The 16,967-nt window shown below is 50.5% G+C and overlaps 1 protein-coding gene across 1 annotated transcript; it reads left to right on the top strand.

The window, feature by feature from the left end:
• Positions 1–1,786: 1,786 nt before the first annotated feature.
• Positions 1,787–12,357, top strand: LOC101538063 (pre-mRNA-splicing factor SLU7-like). The gene is made up of 3 exons (XM_055124488.1): positions 1,787–1,978; positions 2,128–2,314; positions 10,559–12,357. The coding sequence occupies exons 1-3, from the start codon at positions 1,787–1,789 to the stop codon at positions 12,355–12,357; spliced, it is 2,178 nt and encodes a 725-aa protein (XP_054980463.1).
• The last annotated feature ends 4,610 nt before the right edge of the window (positions 12,358–16,967 follow it).

Genomic DNA, 16,967 nt, shown 5'->3' on the forward strand with positions numbered 1-16,967 from the left:
ACCCCATGAAAAAGGCCTTTGAGAGATAAGCGAAAAGGCCAGACGAGCCTTAGAGAGGTCTGTGTCTCAGAGGCTGGCTGAGAGTTGACCAGAATACTGGAATAAAACTCCTTCTGCCTTTGCATTGTTGTGTGTGTGCCTCTGTCCGTCTGTTCATTAGAAATCCGGAAACCTGGGTATTACACAGCACTGACTCAGTTTCCCCAAAGAGACACAGGCCCTCCCCCTTCATGCAGCCCCTTTGGACGATAATCTGAGAGATGGCTCTGGCACTGCGTTTCCCACTGTCGGGTAGCGGTATCGCAGGGTCCTCACGGTGTCCTAGAAACGAGCCTAAGGAAGGGGGCAGAGCAGGGCAGACACCAGGAAGACAGGTGTGGAGAGCTGAGGGCCCCTCAGGCCTCTTCTGGGTCACCCACCTCTCCCCCCTCGCCTCCCTGTGGAAAGTGGGAGCTGCAGAGGAATCTGGGATTTTTCAGGACTGTCCTGAACCTTGAGATTAACAAGCCATGAGTGTGAAAGGCTCTCCAAGGACGCACAGTAGGAGTCGCCTTTCTTCATTCCCTGGAGGCGCAGAGAAGGTGTGGACACCAAGCTGGCCCCACCCTAATCCTACTTCGTGACCCTGACAGGTCCTGCCACACCCTGCCTGGAACCCACTCTTCAGGCTTGCATAAAAGTTCTTCCCCATCCAGAAGTGGAAGAGCATCCCTCTGAGAGTGTCCCTCTGAGAGCGTCCCTTGGGACTGTCCCTCTAAGCCCAAGCAGCCCAGTAGAAATTATTTCTTTAATTTTTTAATTTTATTGAATCACCGTGAGATAGTTACAAGCTTTCATGTTTGGGTTACAATCTCACAATTAGCAAACACCCATCCCTCCACCAGTGCACATTTCCCACCACCAATATCCTGGTATACCCCCCTTTACCACTCTCCCTCTGCCTCCATGGCAGACAGTATTCCCCATACTCTCTCTCTACTTTTGGGCATTATGGCTTGCAACACAGACACTGAGAGGTCATCATGTTTGTTCCACTATCTACTTTTGGCATGCATCTCCCATCTCAACTGGTTCCTCCAGCCATCATTTTCTTAATGATCCCTTCTCTATTCCATCTGCCTTCTCCCCTTTGCTTGTGAAGCAGGCTTCCAGCTATGGGGCAACCCCCCTGACCCTTGTATCTACATTCCTTGGGTATTATGCAAGTGGAAGCAAACATAACAAATGGGACTATATCAAAATCAGAAGCTTCTGCACTTCAAAAGAAACAGTGACCAAAATACAGAAAGAGCCCACAGAATAGGAAAGAATATTTTACCCAATTCCCATCTGATAAGGGATTAATATCAAGGATATACAAGACACTAGAAGAACTGTATAAGAAAAAAACCTCCAACCCCATCAAAAATAGGGAGAAGAAATGAACAGGAGTTTCCTTAAAAAAGAAATACAAATGGCCAAAAAGCACATGAAAAAATGCTCCACATCGCTAGTCATCAGGGAGATGATGCAAATCAAAACAACAATGAGATATCATCTCACACCACAGAGACTGGACACATTCAAAAGAACAAAAGCAACCAGTGCTGGCGTGGATGGGAATGCCGACTGGTCCAGCCTTTCTGGAAAACAATATGGACAGTCCTTTTTTTTTTTTTTTTTTTTAAAGAGAAAGGACACCGCACAAATCTCGACATGGGATGGAGATCTACATCATGAACCCTCTAGACCAAGCCCAGAAGGAAGCCTGGAAGAAAAAATTAAAAATGTACAAAAACAGCGCCTGATGGTACGAGCTGCAGTTTTGAAGATGAAGGATCCTAAACAGATTATCCGGGACATGGAGAAATGGGATGGAACAGAACTGAACCTGGCACGACAACCACGCTTCCCTGAGACGGTGCTGAGAGATAAGCGTGAAAAACTGCCAGAAACCTTTGACCATGTTCTTCGGTTCCATGAAAAAGAGAATCCAGATGTACACAGAGAATTAAGAAAGCTGTTAGTAGGATATGAGCAGAACAGGGCTCAGTGGGCCAGTGCTCCGCTGCCGTCCAGAGCGCTCAGCACGAGGGCGTGGAGAGGGCTCCTCTGCCTGATATGCTGCCCACTCCTGCCCCCATCCAGGTCCAGGACATCCCCCTGCCCCATGCCCAGCCGCCCTCCATCCTCATGAGGACGTCAGCCTACAGATGCCCGTCTCTGTGCTTCCTCCTCTCAGACACCGTGTCCCACGCCTGTTTCCGGGAGAAAGCCTCCCAGACCCCCTCCCGGGCCACCGTCTCCTCATGCCTCACAGATGTTTGGTCGACAGGTTGGCTCTGCCTTAGATCCTTCTTACTGGTGGCGAGATGCACACAGGCTGTGTGGTCCTGTGACAGCGGTGGGCAGGGCACACTTTGCTCTCTTCAGTGCTGGGGGAGAAAGAGGCTCCGAGTCAAGGCAGGCACCCATCAGGGTGTTTTCTCATTTCAGTTAAGAATATTGTAAAGTTCAGCAGTGTTCAGGGTCCTCCCTATGCTAAGGGTGTTTCTTTCAGCTCAGACGGGGTGTGAGCAGTGCTGCTAACGTCCAGCCTGTCCAGACCATCAATTCCATCCCTGTTCAATTCTTTTCCTTTACAAATCTTTGGAAACTTGTCACCTGGGATCATCGGACCTGACTTGTTTGGGTTCTCTCTGGTTGCCAAGGGCTGGAATAGAGCTTTCTGGGGGAGAAACACAGTTTATTTCAGCCCATCTTGCCTGTTGTGTTGGAGTTATTCTTAACATTTTCTTGGAAATATTTTGTAATATTGTGACAAGGAATATAATGTCATTTCCTAATACAAAGCAAGATATATGCAAAGAAATGTACAATTCTTTGTTCAATGATTTCCCACTGATCGTTGAGTGTTTCATGAATAAATAAATGTTCTATACCCCCCCCCCCAAAAAAAAAAGACAGTTTGGTACAGTTCTATTTGTGGGGAAGTGAACTTCCACTAGTAGTTCATGAGATGCCACCTCCGGGAAAATGGCTTCAGGACCAGCAGAGACATTGTTACACTCCCACTCGGCAATTGCTTATTGATTGGAGGCACAGAGACCCACCATTCATGGCGCTCACCCACTCAGCCACTACACGTGCTGAGTCTGGGAGGGACAGAAGGCATTGTCACCAGGACACTCCTGCGCGTGTGTACGGTTAGGAAGCAGGTTACTTCTGATAACAGGAAAGAGCTTCAATGAAGGCTGTAACCCACCGCATTGGTTTCTTCACTCGCCCGTGTGCCAGGGCCTGCTAACATCATCTCAGACTCAGCTTGTGTGCTGGTCTCTTCCCTGGCATTGTGGCTGCTTCTCTAAATGCCCTGAAGCTAGAGTCCAACTGTTGTTTCAGCAGCTGCAGCCTCTTTTACATGAGTACTCTGATCCTATTTTTTTACACATTAGGTTTTATTCTGGTCTTCCTGGACCTATGACCTGGGTGCAGTTTTTTATTTTTTAAAAAAAGAAACAAAAAAGAAGGCTTGCACCTAATTGACTTCATGTCCTTGATATTATTTTTGTTAAACTTTTTAAATTTACCCCATGGAGAGCCCGACAGTGCAGCTGAAAGGCATTTTCAGGAAGGTGCACAGACTCAGGAAACAATTCTCCTGTTTGGGTAAAACTGACAAACAATGGGCCACAGGGAAACTCCTCATTTGAATAAAAGGCTCTGCTTTTGTTTGAACAATGATGACCCCATTAAGAAACTTTGGGTCCCATTCTATCTCCTCAGGAATTGAACTCACCCATCTGATTTGACTCTCAGACCGAAGGAGACTCCACAACCCTCCAAATTCTGGCCCCAAGCCTTCACCAACCTGATTTCAGCTATAAAAAGAAGGAATTCAGAGGAGCCAGCGTCAGAGGACCCTGGCAAAGGCTCTGGCTCCCTGAGCAGGAGCCCACATTAGGAACATCCCTTACACCCTCTCCTACCTGTTGTGGATTGCACAATCCAGGAACCCACAGTTTGGATGAAAATTCCTTACTTAGATAGAAGTGGAGCAAGGATGCCCCTTCAACAGGTGGCCCACACTACCCCCTTGAGCAGAGGGAATGGCCGGCCTCTGAGGGGCAGAGTCTCTGTGTTGAGCCTGGGGGCACCCTGCTCACACAGAGGCTCAGAGAGAGACATCAGGACCCTTTCCTATTGGTTTAGTCGTTTTCAATTAGGAATAAAGGTTTCCCTGTATAAACCATTCTGCTGGCTTGTGTGTGTGTGTGTGTGTGTGTGTGTGTGTGCGTGCGCGCACGCGCGCACGCGCTTTGGGATAGGGTAGCTCTATCCATGGTGGAGGGGAGTCTCACCCTGGCCTGAGGCAGAGCTGTCACACCCAGGACCAGATTCGTTCTGTCCACACCCCCGACTTGTCCTCAGAACATTTGGGACCCCATTCAGATTTGACATCTATTCTGGGTCCCTCCCTATCCCTCCTCGGTGTCACTGGATTTCGGGGTCTTAGGGAGGCCCCTGCCTCCTTGTTGTCCCTGGGTTTTGGGGTCTTAGGGGAGGCCCCTGCCTCCTTGTTGTCCCTGGGTTTCGGGGTCTTAGGGGAGGCCCCTGTCCCCCAACTGAGGCTGTGACAGCAACAGAAAAAACAGCAGCTGGGGAGATGCAGGGGCTGGAACATGCGTTCTGGGTCACAGGCACTAGAAAGTGGATAAATGTTTGCAAATTTTAAAAAGAAAAAAATCAAATTCAGACACCCAGTGGCAGAGACAACGCTGTCCCTGAGTTTTTCAGAGAGACTCAGGGTCTCGGGGACGAAAGCGAGAAGTTGACAGGCAATCTGAGGAGAGTCTGCGGGCCCTGTCCAGCCCGTGTCCCCACCGTCATGGCCAGTGAGTGTGCAGAAGCCTGAGAGCCAGGCCTGCGCCTGAGCGTCCACTCGGGGCCCTGGCATCCGGTTCTCGTCCCGGTGCCTATCCCAGTCCCTTGTTGTCTCCTCGGCATCTGCCTGCCTGGGGAGGGGCAGGGAAAGTGTCGCCTTCCAGAGCACGTGGTGTGTGGTGTGCAGGACACACGGCCACAGTCCCCAGTGTGGGCATGTAGGAACAGAGCCCTTCACCCAAGGCTTGGGTGCTGGGTGGCCTCCAGGGGACAGCTGGGGTTTGGGAGGGACGAGAGCCAGGAGAGAGCCCAGACTGGCCGCCCCGCCCGGTGATGGGCTGCTGAGGAGTAAGAACACTCAGATTCCCTGCCCCGAGACCACATTTCCTCGACATACACAGTCTGAGCTCCTCAGAGAGGAGAAACTGAGGCATGCCCAGATGCAGACATCCCAGCCTGCAGCCAGAGGATGGTGGGACCCTCAGAGTGGGGGAGCCACAGGAGAATCTAGAGAGCAAAGTGAGGCATGAGATCATGCACAACCACCTGCACGCAAGGCTTACTTTTCCTCCTCCCCCCATTTTTATTGATTCACCGTGAGGCAAAGTTACTAAACTTTCTCAATCATGGAAGTTTTCTAACTATCACGGTGATTTAATGAAAAATTTAAAAATATATTTCAATTTACACATCACTAAACCTGCCAAGAAATTCAAGTATAGGTATCTAAAGACAGACAATGCAAGGTTTGGTGATCATTGTACAATTTAAGACTGAAAATCGAGGTGGAAAATGCTTCGCTTCAAATTTCATTTTTATGACTCAATACCAAGAACTTCCCATGGAGAATGCAGTGAGCTGTGACTTCCCTAGAGATAATGCAGGTCTGACAGGAATAGGTGTCACAATGCAGAATTTGCTTCAGCAAACATTTTTTTTTCATTGTCTTTTTTTTTTTTTTTATTATTGAATCACCATGAGAAAAGTTACAAAGCTTTCAGGTTTAAGTCTCAGTCATACAATGATCAAACACCCATCCCTTCACAGTTCACTTGTTACACCACCGAGAACCCCAGTATACCCCCACCCTACCCCCACTACCTGCCTGTGTGACTGATGATTTTCACTTTACTCTATCTTTATTTTGATTACATTCAATATTTCGACAGAAAACTCACTATTATTATTTGGGATTTTCCCCCAACAATCAGACCTGCTGAAAAGACATCATTTGATAATTTGTTTTCCATTGCTGAGAATGAAGAGCTTATGAGTTCGTGCAGCCGCTAGACCTCTAGACTGTGAACTAAGCTATAGTTAGATAGGTTTTGGATTTCAGGTATTTTAGTAATTAAGTCCAGAGAAATTTCTGCCTGAAGCCGTGTATCTGCAAGCTTGTACATCTGTCTAATGGGCTCCAAAAGATGGTGGTCACACGCTGTAGCCTCCACTGAAAGGAAAGGCCAGAGGACAAAAACCTTTCCCCTCCTGGGTGGCCTGGGGCCGTTCACAGTCTAGAGGCATTTCTGCAAGAAGCTGCTGGTTTCCAAAATTGTTACTGGGCCTCCGGGATCATGGTTATTCAGGAGCGGAGGAGCTATTCGTATGGGTCATTCAGGGTCTCGTCTGGGCCATCAAACGCTTTTCTAGCACCTTTTACTTCTTCATGCATAGTGAGCAAGTCCTTCACCCTATCAAACTTCCTCAGGTCCTTCCGAACCAGGAAGACGATATCTTCCACTTGGGCGTGGCCTTTCAGTCCGATGGATAGCTTCTCCTTATGTAGCTGCTGCTCCTCGCCCAGCAACAGGCTCTAACCAGACACACCTGGGCCCCTCCTGCCTCACGAAAACACCCCGGACAGCTGGACTGGGTGGCCCCAACCACTGATCCTTGGTGTCCAAGACCCCTGGGCCGCAGCAGAGACAAGACTGGAGCAGAGCAGCTGCTGCCGATCCCCTCAGGAGTAGCTATAGCTCAAGAGGCTCCATGCAGCAGCTGAGCTGATAACTCACGGGTTCCCCACGCCCGAGGCCTCCTCCACAGAGCTGACGCCGGCAGCTAATTCCACCTGGCAAACTCTGAGGCCACCTCGCCTCTCTGCAGAAAGGGGGAGCTGCAGAGGAGTCTGGGATTGTTCTGCACTGTCCTGAGGCGTGAGTTTATGGCCTCATTGTACTGAGCCCTATGAACTGTAGGGTGGTAATAAAAGGAGATTTCAGGGCTCTCTACTTTTGTCACAGAGTCAGAGACAACCAGGACCCTCCATGACACAAATTTCTTTGCGTTCCTTGTCTCAGCGCCTCCGACTGAATGAATGTTCATGCAACAGTTTCGGATAGGGAAGAGTTTTTATGCAAGCCTGGAGGGTGGGTGCCAGACAGGGTGTGGCGGGACCTGTCAGGGTCACGAGGTAGGGCTAGGGCAGGGCCAGCTTGGTGTCCACACCCTGTCTGTGCCTCCAGGGAATGAAAAAAACTGACTCCTGTTGTGTCCTGGGAGAGCCTGGCATGCTCATGGCCTGTTAATCTCATACCTCAAGACAGTCCTGAACCATCTCAGACTCCTCTGCAGCTCCCCCTTTCTGCATGGAGGGGCGGGGGGAGAAGAGCCCTCAGCTATTTCCAGGACCTGCCAATGGAAGACTCTTCATCTACCCCTGGGGCCATCTTGTCTATGGGATGATTTATTTTGTCATTGATAAGAAGTAACTTGGAGGCACCCTATGATTTGACCTCACTGGTCCCCATCACATACCCTATTGGCATCAGTAGGTGATCTGACTGGTCAACCCCAATCATGTGTCCACAGGGGAGAGCAATCAGCTATCACTTTGCTGTCCATTCCTGGGGGTCAGCTGCAGAGAAGCCCTGGGCTGGCTTCAGGGGCGGAGTGAATAGAACCGAAATACTGGCCATCTCTCGGTTCATCAGTATCAGGGTCCTGGCCAAGTCGACCCTGGCAAACTGGTGTATGTTTCCCCAAGCCACCGGACTTACTCCCTATGGAAGAAGGAGTGGGAGAGGGAGAAGCCTCTGCCCAACCCCTCTGCATACCACGGACACCCCACCGCCACCACCGAGAAAGAACCACACAGAGTGGGGAGAGCTGGAGGTCAGGCAGCTTTAATTTTATTAGCTCCCACACCGGATATTTATACACAATTCCAGGGCGGCTTAGATATTGTGAACACCTGGGTATCGCGCTCGTCACGTACACTTTGCTGGGACCCTTTACAGATGTTTGCTAATGATTTGTGTTTCCCGCATCTCGGGGCCGGGTATGTTAGCTCAGACAAGTGGTGACTTTCAGGTGTCATCTCATTATCTCCAAAACCAGAGTGCCTTTCGGGGTGGAGTGCTGGCACAGGGCCTAGACCCCTGTGAATAGAGCCTGCTCCTGTTTCTAGGGGCAGTGGATTTGGCCAGGGTCTCAGGTTGGCTGCTAGACCCCAACACATCGGCTTCTCTTCCTTGGGTTCCAAAGACCTGAGGGGAGTCACTGCAGCAGTGCCGCTAATCCAGACTGTGCCGGGCTTTTCTGGAGCACGTATGTAGTTTCTGCTGGGGGGGAGGTCTGAAGAGTAGGTTCCCAAACGAGTTCATTCGAGTCTTCCTCACGGAGAGAAGCCAAATCTTCCTCTTTGAGGAAAAGTGGTATCTGGTCCCTCCCTGGGCACAGGGGCAATGGGCATGGGTGGATCCTGGTTGAGGCAAGACAGCATGAGGCTAACATGGTTCGAGCCGCTCTCAGGAGGGTCCGTGCTTGCGGCCGTCCCATTCTACCCAATGAGGCCATCCTTCCAATTTTGGCTTTGAAACTTATTTTAAATTATATTTAATTTTATTTTTGCTTTTCGGGTCACATCCAGCAATTGTCAGGGGTTCTCCTGGCACTGATTGGGGTGATTGGGGTATGTGATGCCGCCCAGGCCTGCCTGATGTCCTTCAGATTTCCCAAATCAAATAACAAACGAGTGGTAATATCAGCAAACAATATGTGTCTTCCCTGGACTCTGATCCAGCCTCGGAAGGGCAAAGTGATCAACGCTCACCTGACCAGTGGTGCTGAAACGGTGCAGTGAGATGCGCTGGCGAGGACAGAAGCAGCTGAAGGTGCCGCCCGCCTTAGAGCTGACATCCCCATGGGGGTAATCGTGAGAAAATGAGGCCTTTAATCGCAGGAGGCTCACCGGGTGCCTCCATCTCTCCAGGTCTCAGGCCATGGGCATATTTCCCAGAAACCCTGGGGTTGGGCTGCATCCTGGGTCAAGAAGCTTGTCCATGCACAGATGCCTGGACAGCTGGCCTGTAGGTGACATGGACTTCCTGTCCATGTCTGCTTCCCTCAGAAGACAAGCTGCTCTCCATGGGGGCTGCACCAAGGGATTTCTCCCTGATGCTGGTCGCAAAGGCCCTGAGACTTAGAGAGGAATCCTTCACCTGAGTGCTCTGGGTCTTGGGAACCGGGAACCCCTGTCCGAAGGGCTGCCGAGATGGGGGTACTTAAATTCACATCCACAATACACATTCAGGAGGATATGCAGGGCTGCTGCTGAGGTAGCTCCGGCTTTTCTGTCAGGACATGCCTTTCCAGGAGGGTGAGAATTTTTGCAGAACATCGTAGAGCAGTTTTGAGAGGAGGGAACACGAAAGCCTGGGTCGCTCCTGAGATAAGCAGGACCAGAATCTGGAGAAGGAAGTCGAGTCGAGGGGGTCTTGGCAGGGAGCTTCAGGAAGGGTAAAACTCAGAAACCCGGGTGAGTTCAGTTGGATGAGGCCATGACCCACCTCAGGGCAGCTGAGGATGAAGTCCAGACACTAGAGAGGGTCCATGGCAGAACGGACCCCCAGGGCTAGAACCCCGTGACAGTGACCATGAGCTCCAGCTGGGAGCCTAGGAGAGAAATTTTCCCGCATCTGGGTGTGAGCCCTGGTGCCCAGGATTCTGTTTTCTAGAAACCCCTCCACTCTCCCGACTGAGAAATATCCAAGGAATACATGGTTTACTGTTTGGCTTCTGAAATTCCCTACTGCAATGAAATCTAAGGGCAGGGCCAGTACTGGTTGCCAGGGAGAGGCAGACAGGGCCTGAGAGTCCACGCAGTGCTCAGCACCTGCAAACTGACCTACGTCCCTGGACAAAGACCCCACTGATGAGTCCCGGGTGCCGAGCAGAGAGAAGGGCCCACCACTGAGTTCAGAGTCCCTGTGCCCAGCCTGTGGTGGCCGTGCTCACACAGAGACTCAGACAGAGATGTGGGACAAACAATACCAGGAAGTCCCCACCAGCCCAGGGGCTCTGCCAACAAAGGCCCATGAGAGAGCTGAGGGCCCGTCACCTTACTCAGGTTCACCCACCTCTCCCCCCTTCACGTCCTAGCGGAAAGGGGGAACTGCCAGGAGTCTGGGATTTTTCAGGACTGACCAGAGGCCTGAGACTAACAGGACTTGAGCAATCAAAGGTCTCCCAGGACACACAGCAGGAGTCTTTTTTCATTCCCTGGAGGCACAGACAGGGTGTGGACATGAAGCTAGCCCCACCCTAGCCCTACTTGACAACCCAATCAGGTCTGGCCACACCCTCTTTGGGACCCACCCTCCAGACTGTATAAAAGCTCTTCCCCATCAGAACTGGAAGAGCATCCTCTGAGAGCGTCCCTCTGAGATCGTCCCTCTGAGCACGTCCCTTTGAGAACATCTGCAGGGGAACCAGAGTGGCTCGGTCACATTGGACGCGTTCACCATCGACAGGGACAGTAAACAGGAGGAATCCGAGGCTGCTCCACGGTCAGCATCCAAAGAAATGAGTCTGGAGGAACCAAAGAAAATGACCAGAAAGGACCTGAGAAAGAAAAAGGAGCTGGAAGAACAACGGAAGCTGGGAAACGCTCCTGCCGAAGTTGATGAAGAAGGAAAAGACATCAACCCTCATATTCCTCAGTACATATCTTCAGTGCCGTGGTACATCGATCCATCCAAAAGACCTACTTTAAAGCACCAGAGACCACAGCCAGAGAAACGGAAGCCGTATAGCTCATCCGGAGAATGGTACAAGAGTGGCGTAAAAGAGAATTCCATGATGACCAAATACCGCAAAGGAGCGTGTGAAAACTGTGGGGCCATGACACACCAGAAGAAAGACTGCTGTGAGAGACCAAGGCGAGTCGGAGCAAAATTTACAGGGACTAATCTAGCTCCGGATGAACATATTCAGCCTCAGTTGATGTTCGATTATGATGGAAAGCGGGATCGCTGGAATGGCTACGATCCAGAGGAACACAGGAAAACTGTAGAAGAATATGCCAAAGTGGATCTAGCAAAGCGAAAACTCAAAGTCCAAAAACTCCAAGAAGAATTAGGCTCGGGAAAATTAGTGCAACAGGCTGATTCTCCAAGACACCGGTGGGGAGAAGAGGAACCAGACTTTCAGGCAGGAAAGGACCATAGCAGTGAAGAGGAGGATGAAGATAAATATGCAGATGACATTGACATGCCTGGACAGAACTTGGACTCCAAGAGGCGGATCACTGTCCGGAATCTCAGGATTCGAGAAGATATTGCAAAATATTTGCGGAACTTAGATCCAAATTCTGCCTACTATGATCCCAAAACCAGAGCAATGAGAGAGAATCCCTATTCCAATGCAGGAAAGAATTTGGACGAAGTGAGCTATGCGGGCGATAACTTCCTTAGATACACGGGTGACTCCGTTACCATGGCTCAGACACAATTGTTCGCTTGGGAGGCCTCTGACCAAGCATCAGAAGTGCATCTGCAAGCGGATCCTACGAAACTCGAACTGTTGTATAAGTCCTTCAAAGCCAAAAAAGAAGACTTCAAAGAGCAGAAGAAAGTAAGCATCTTAGAGAAGTATGGTGGCCAGGAACACCTGGATGCCCCTCCAGCAGAACTGCTCTTAGGTCAAACCGAAGACTACGTAGAATACTCCAGACATGGGACTGTCATCCATGGGCAGAAACGGGTTGTCACCTGCTCCAGGTATGAGGAGGATGTGAAGATCCACAACCACACTCATACTTGGGGATCTTACTGGAAAGATGGCAGATGGGGATACAAGTGTTGCCACTCCTTTCTCAAGTATTCCTACTGCACTGGAGAGGCCGGGAAGGAGGTTGCTCATTCAGAGGAATATATTCCAAATGATGCAACTGCAGAATTGGTGAAAAAGCCTCCAACCCTTATGGAGATACATCTGGAGACACTCAAAGAAGAGAAAAAGAAGAGGAAGACACATCGAAAGAGTAGTTCAGACAGTGGTGATGAAGAAAAGAAACACAAAACACTGAAGAAGGCTCTGAATGCCACGGAGGCCCGCCTTCTTCATGTCAAAGAGATCACGCAGATCCATGAGAGGAAGCGGCCGTACAATTGTATCTATGAAACCAAGGCGCCCACAGAGGAAGAAATGGAGGGCTATAGAATGAAACGCCAGAGGCCAGACGACCCTATGGCCTCCTTCTTTGGACAGTAGAGACTAGTCACAGACTTCACCCCATATACACAGTGAACTCACTCTTCTCGGCTCCTTGCCGTAGATGAGAAACTGAAAAAATCGTGTCTGCTCTTCATGCTGCCTGACTTCAATAATAAAACTTTCAGAGGTTGCATAATAAACTCCTTCCTCTCCACAGTGACGATGGACTGTTAGCACAGCAGGTAGGGCGTTTGCCTCTCACTCGGCGGACCCGGCTTTGATCCTTAATCCTACTCAGTGCTCAGCGAGCTTCTGTGGCACATTGGATATGCCAAAAACAGTAACAAGTCTCACAATGGAGACGTTACAGGTGCTCACTCGAGAAATTTATGAGCATCGGGACGACAGTGCGACAGTGGTACAGTAAGAGAGGTGGATCCTACTGAGCAACTAGCGGAAGGTGTGGGAGAGATGCTGCTGCAGATTGCCAATGACTTTATCGAGAGTGTGGTGACAGCCGCCTGCCAACGTGCTCGGCATAGCAAGTCCAGCACTCTGGAGGTCAACAATGTCCAGCTTCCTCTAGAGCGCCCAGAGTCACATGTGGATCCCGGGATTTGGCCAGGAAGAAATCCGACCCTACAAGAAAGCTTCTACCAGGCAGATGGAATAGAGAAGGGATCACTAAGAAAATGATAGTTGGAGGAACCAGTTGGGATGGAAGATGTGTGCCAAAAGTAGATAATGGACCAAACATGATGACCTCTCAGTTTCTGTGTCGCAAGCTATAATGCCCAAAAGTAGAGCAAGAGTATGGGGAATATTGTCTGCCTTAAAGTCAGGAGGAGGCTGGGAAGGGGGGCGTATACCTGGGATACTGGTGGTGGGGAATGTGCACTGGTGGAGGGATGGGTGGTTGATCATTTTGAGATTGTAACCCAAACATGAAAGGTTGTAACTATCTCATGGTGATTCAATAAAATTTTAAAAATTAAAAAAAAGGTATAGCTTCTACCACAGCAGCTCACAAACAGAGAATGGCATTGATCCGGAAAACAGCAAAAAAAATGACACATGGAAAGGCCTGAGAATGGACGATAACATATGTGGATACAGTTGAGCTGAAAGTCAATTCTCATCCCTGGAGTTTGTTTTTATTGCTATACACAGAATCATATATTTTTAGTAACAGTGCAGCAATATAAAGGCTGAGAGGATCCGCCAAAAGAAAAAGCCTCCTTCTCAACTTCCGGTCACTTTTCCCAACCATTTTAAAGAGGAGCAATGTATGTTCCAGAGAAGATTTAATTTTTGCGATTGAAATGGGACAGGGCATTTTGTTGTTGTTTGGTGAGACAGTATTCGTAGGATTTGGAAAGATTTTTGTTCCCTTCTCCCTTTCCCTTTTCCCTATACTTTGTTAGGTCCGTGTTTATCTGAATATGACTTTTGTTTGCTCATCCAGAATAAAGAAGGTATTAATAGGAAAAAACAAAACTGTTTTTCCTCGAGCCCCGTGGTCAGGAACTCTGGGCACACCCAATTTCCCGCCTCGGGGGTCAGACATCATGTGCCCCAACATAGCACGGAGCCAAGACAGCACCCAGAACTCCAAGTTCTGTCAACAGAAAGCAGTGTGGCGTGAGGCATCTTTGCACAGCCGTCCGCCAAAATGCAGGAAGGACTGATGGGTGCAGCTAGCACCTCTCCCAGCTGGAGAACCCAGGAAGTCTCCACGTTGCTCCTGGATTTGCTTAAACCATTCTTCTCCTGGTGCTGATCTCTGTCCTGCACCAAGGATTCCATCCCTGCCCATGGGTGACCCTGTCTTTGAAGGTGCTCGCTCAGGTTTGGACTCACCCTGAGAAGCCCACAGAGACGCACTTTCCAGACAGGATTGGAGATGCCCGTTGGAAACCAGGAGAGGAAATAGGTCCCGCTGCGCTGGGCCCCACACGTGCTCAGACTGATGGCAGAGCAGCTTGGGTGCAGGTCAAAGCCACCTCTGAAAGGCCCTCAGGCTACCTGGGGTCCTGCCACAGGGGTCACCTACCATGCAGCCCTGGGGACATGGCATGGGGAGGGGATGCAGGTTGTGTATGGCTAATCCTGTTTCCTATTGGTTTAGTGTGTTTTCAATTAGGAATAAAGTTTTCTATGTTTAAACCATCCAGCTGGGTTTTGTGTGTGTGTGACTGTGAGACTGAGACTCAGCTCACCCACCTATCTTCTGATCCCAAGGGGACTTCAGAGATCTGAAAGTCCTCGTGACCAGTGGTTACCTGCATTCCCCCTTTGGTCCACTGACCCAGCCAGGATGTATGTTTAACTTTGATTGTATGTACGTATATATATATATATATATATATATATATGTATTTGTTTTATTAAGGGTTCATAAAGGGAAGCTACAGTGATAGCAGTGTGGGTAGCCATCTTCCTTGCATGCAGGCGACCCAGGTTTGATCTCTGGCATCCCATTGGGTCCCCCAGCAGTGCGAGGGGAACCTCTGAGCACTGCCGGGTGTGACTCGAAAAACCACAAATAAAATAAAAAATAATTTAAAATAAAGTTCAAAACTAAAATGGAATGATGGCCTCTTTGGGCAGTATAGGACAGCCACAAGCACTGACCCTCCAGAGGGCCTCTCAACCATCTGAGCCTCATGTTGTCCTGTCTCAACCAGGATCCACCCATACCACTGCCCCTGTGCCCAGGGCGGGACCAAATACCACTTTTCCTCAGAGCTAAGAAGACTCGGGCTTCCAGTCTGTGATGGAGACTAGAATGAACATGTTCGGACCGTATGGGTGCAGGGAGGGCCAGTCAGCTCTGTGCAAGGCAAGTGCCCTCTCCTGCCCACCTCCCTTCACTGCCCCATCATCTCTTCATCTGTGACTGAAGGTATGGGGCAGCGTTTAAGGTCTCAGGAAAGGGTCAGCTTCCTTGACCCGCTAGAGTCCTGGGACTGGCAGGAAGGTTTAGGACATGCAGATGGGTCGGCTAAAATGGAGCTGATACCAGCAGCTCCTGGAATCTCTAGGTGTTTTCAAAGAACGAAAGGAGGGAATCCGAAGGAAGAGACCAGGGCCTCGGCAAGGACTGGGAAACTCAGGGCCTGGCCCACCACAGGGGAGAGAAGGAGAGGTAGCAACAGAGAGAGATTTCCAGTGCTTGACGGAGTAGCAGAGTAAGAAACAGCTTTAGGGAGGCAGAGCCCCACTGCCCCAGAATTGCTCTTCCCAACCTTCCCTCCCAGCCCCCAACACCCCGGCCCTGCAAACAGTCAGCGGGGCCGAAGCTTCTCCTCATGTAGCTGCTGCCCCTCGCGCTGCAACAGGCTCCAACCAAGCGCACCTGGTCCCCTCCTGCCTCGCCCACCCAACCCGGGCAGCTGGGCCCGGAGGCCCTGACCACCGATCCCTTGTGCCTGGGACCCCTGGGCCCCAAGCAGAGACAGGCCTGGAGTGAGCAGCTGCCGCCAATTCCCTCCGGAGTAGCCGCAGCTCACGAGGCTCCATGCGGCAGCTGAGCCGACACCTCACGTGTTCCCCACCCCGAGGCTCCCCCACGGAGCTGACCCGCAGCTAATGCCACCTGGCAAACTCTGGGGCCCTGATTCCTTCCTGCTACCAGAAAATCTGTCCACAGAGAAGAAGAAACCTGCTGTTCACAGGGACACGGGCACAGCTGGATGCCATCGTGTGTGTGGAATAGCTCAAGGGGCAAGGGGCGAACACGGGACGGCTGCACGTCTGCGAAACAGAGAGCAGCTGAACGGGGAAGAGCCCCTTTGGAACAGTCTTGGGTCTAAACCTCAGATTTCCGGGCAGCTGAGGGGCTGAGGGGGGAGAGGCCGAGTGGGGGACAGAGGGGCTGGGGCAGGGCCTGAGGGACTCGTCCGGGTAGTTACACAGAGTTAACTAGTTTTTCTATTCCCTAGAGGCACAGACAGGGTGTGGACACCAAGCTGGCCCCACCCTAGACCTACCTCTTGACCCATCCAGGCCCCACCACACCCTGTCTGGCTCCCACTCTCCAGGCTTGCATAAATGCTCTTCCCCACCCAGAACTGTTGCCTGAAAATTCATTCAGTTGAAGGCACTGAGACAGAAACGCGAAAGAAATTTATGTCATGGAGGGTCCAGGTTCTCTCTGACTCTGTGACAAAAGTAGAGAGCCCTGAAATCTCCTTTTATTACCACCCTACAGTTCACAGGGCTCAATGCAGTGAGGTCAGCAAGAAAGGAGTTAGGGGAAGATCATGAAAAGTTCTTCTGCATATGGAAAACAATGTAGCATCTGCAGACTGACAACAAACAGGCTAAGTACCCAGGATCTGCAGACTGACAACAAACAGGCTAAGTAGAACCTGGGATCTGTGAGAAAAGGAAGACTGACAATTTCGGTATAATATAGGAAATTATTTACAAAGACAGCCAGAAGAAAATGTTCAGCCTCATACAAACCTGTCAGAACACACAAGAAATCTCGCCATTTTCTTGGGTCCCTATGTTCCTGCCCTTGTGTGGAGCAGTTGACATGGGCTCATCCTGGTAGCTCAGTCCGGCCCCAACACTCACCCACTCAGCCATTACAGGTGCTGAGTCTGGGAGGGACAGAAGGCATTGTCACCAGGACACTCCTGTGCGTGTGTACGGTTAGG

Source organism: Sorex araneus, chromosome 2, assembly GCF_027595985.1.
Source record: "Sorex araneus isolate mSorAra2 chromosome 2, mSorAra2.pri, whole genome shotgun sequence".
Classification (NCBI taxonomy): Eukaryota; Metazoa; Chordata; class Mammalia; order Eulipotyphla; family Soricidae; genus Sorex; species Sorex araneus.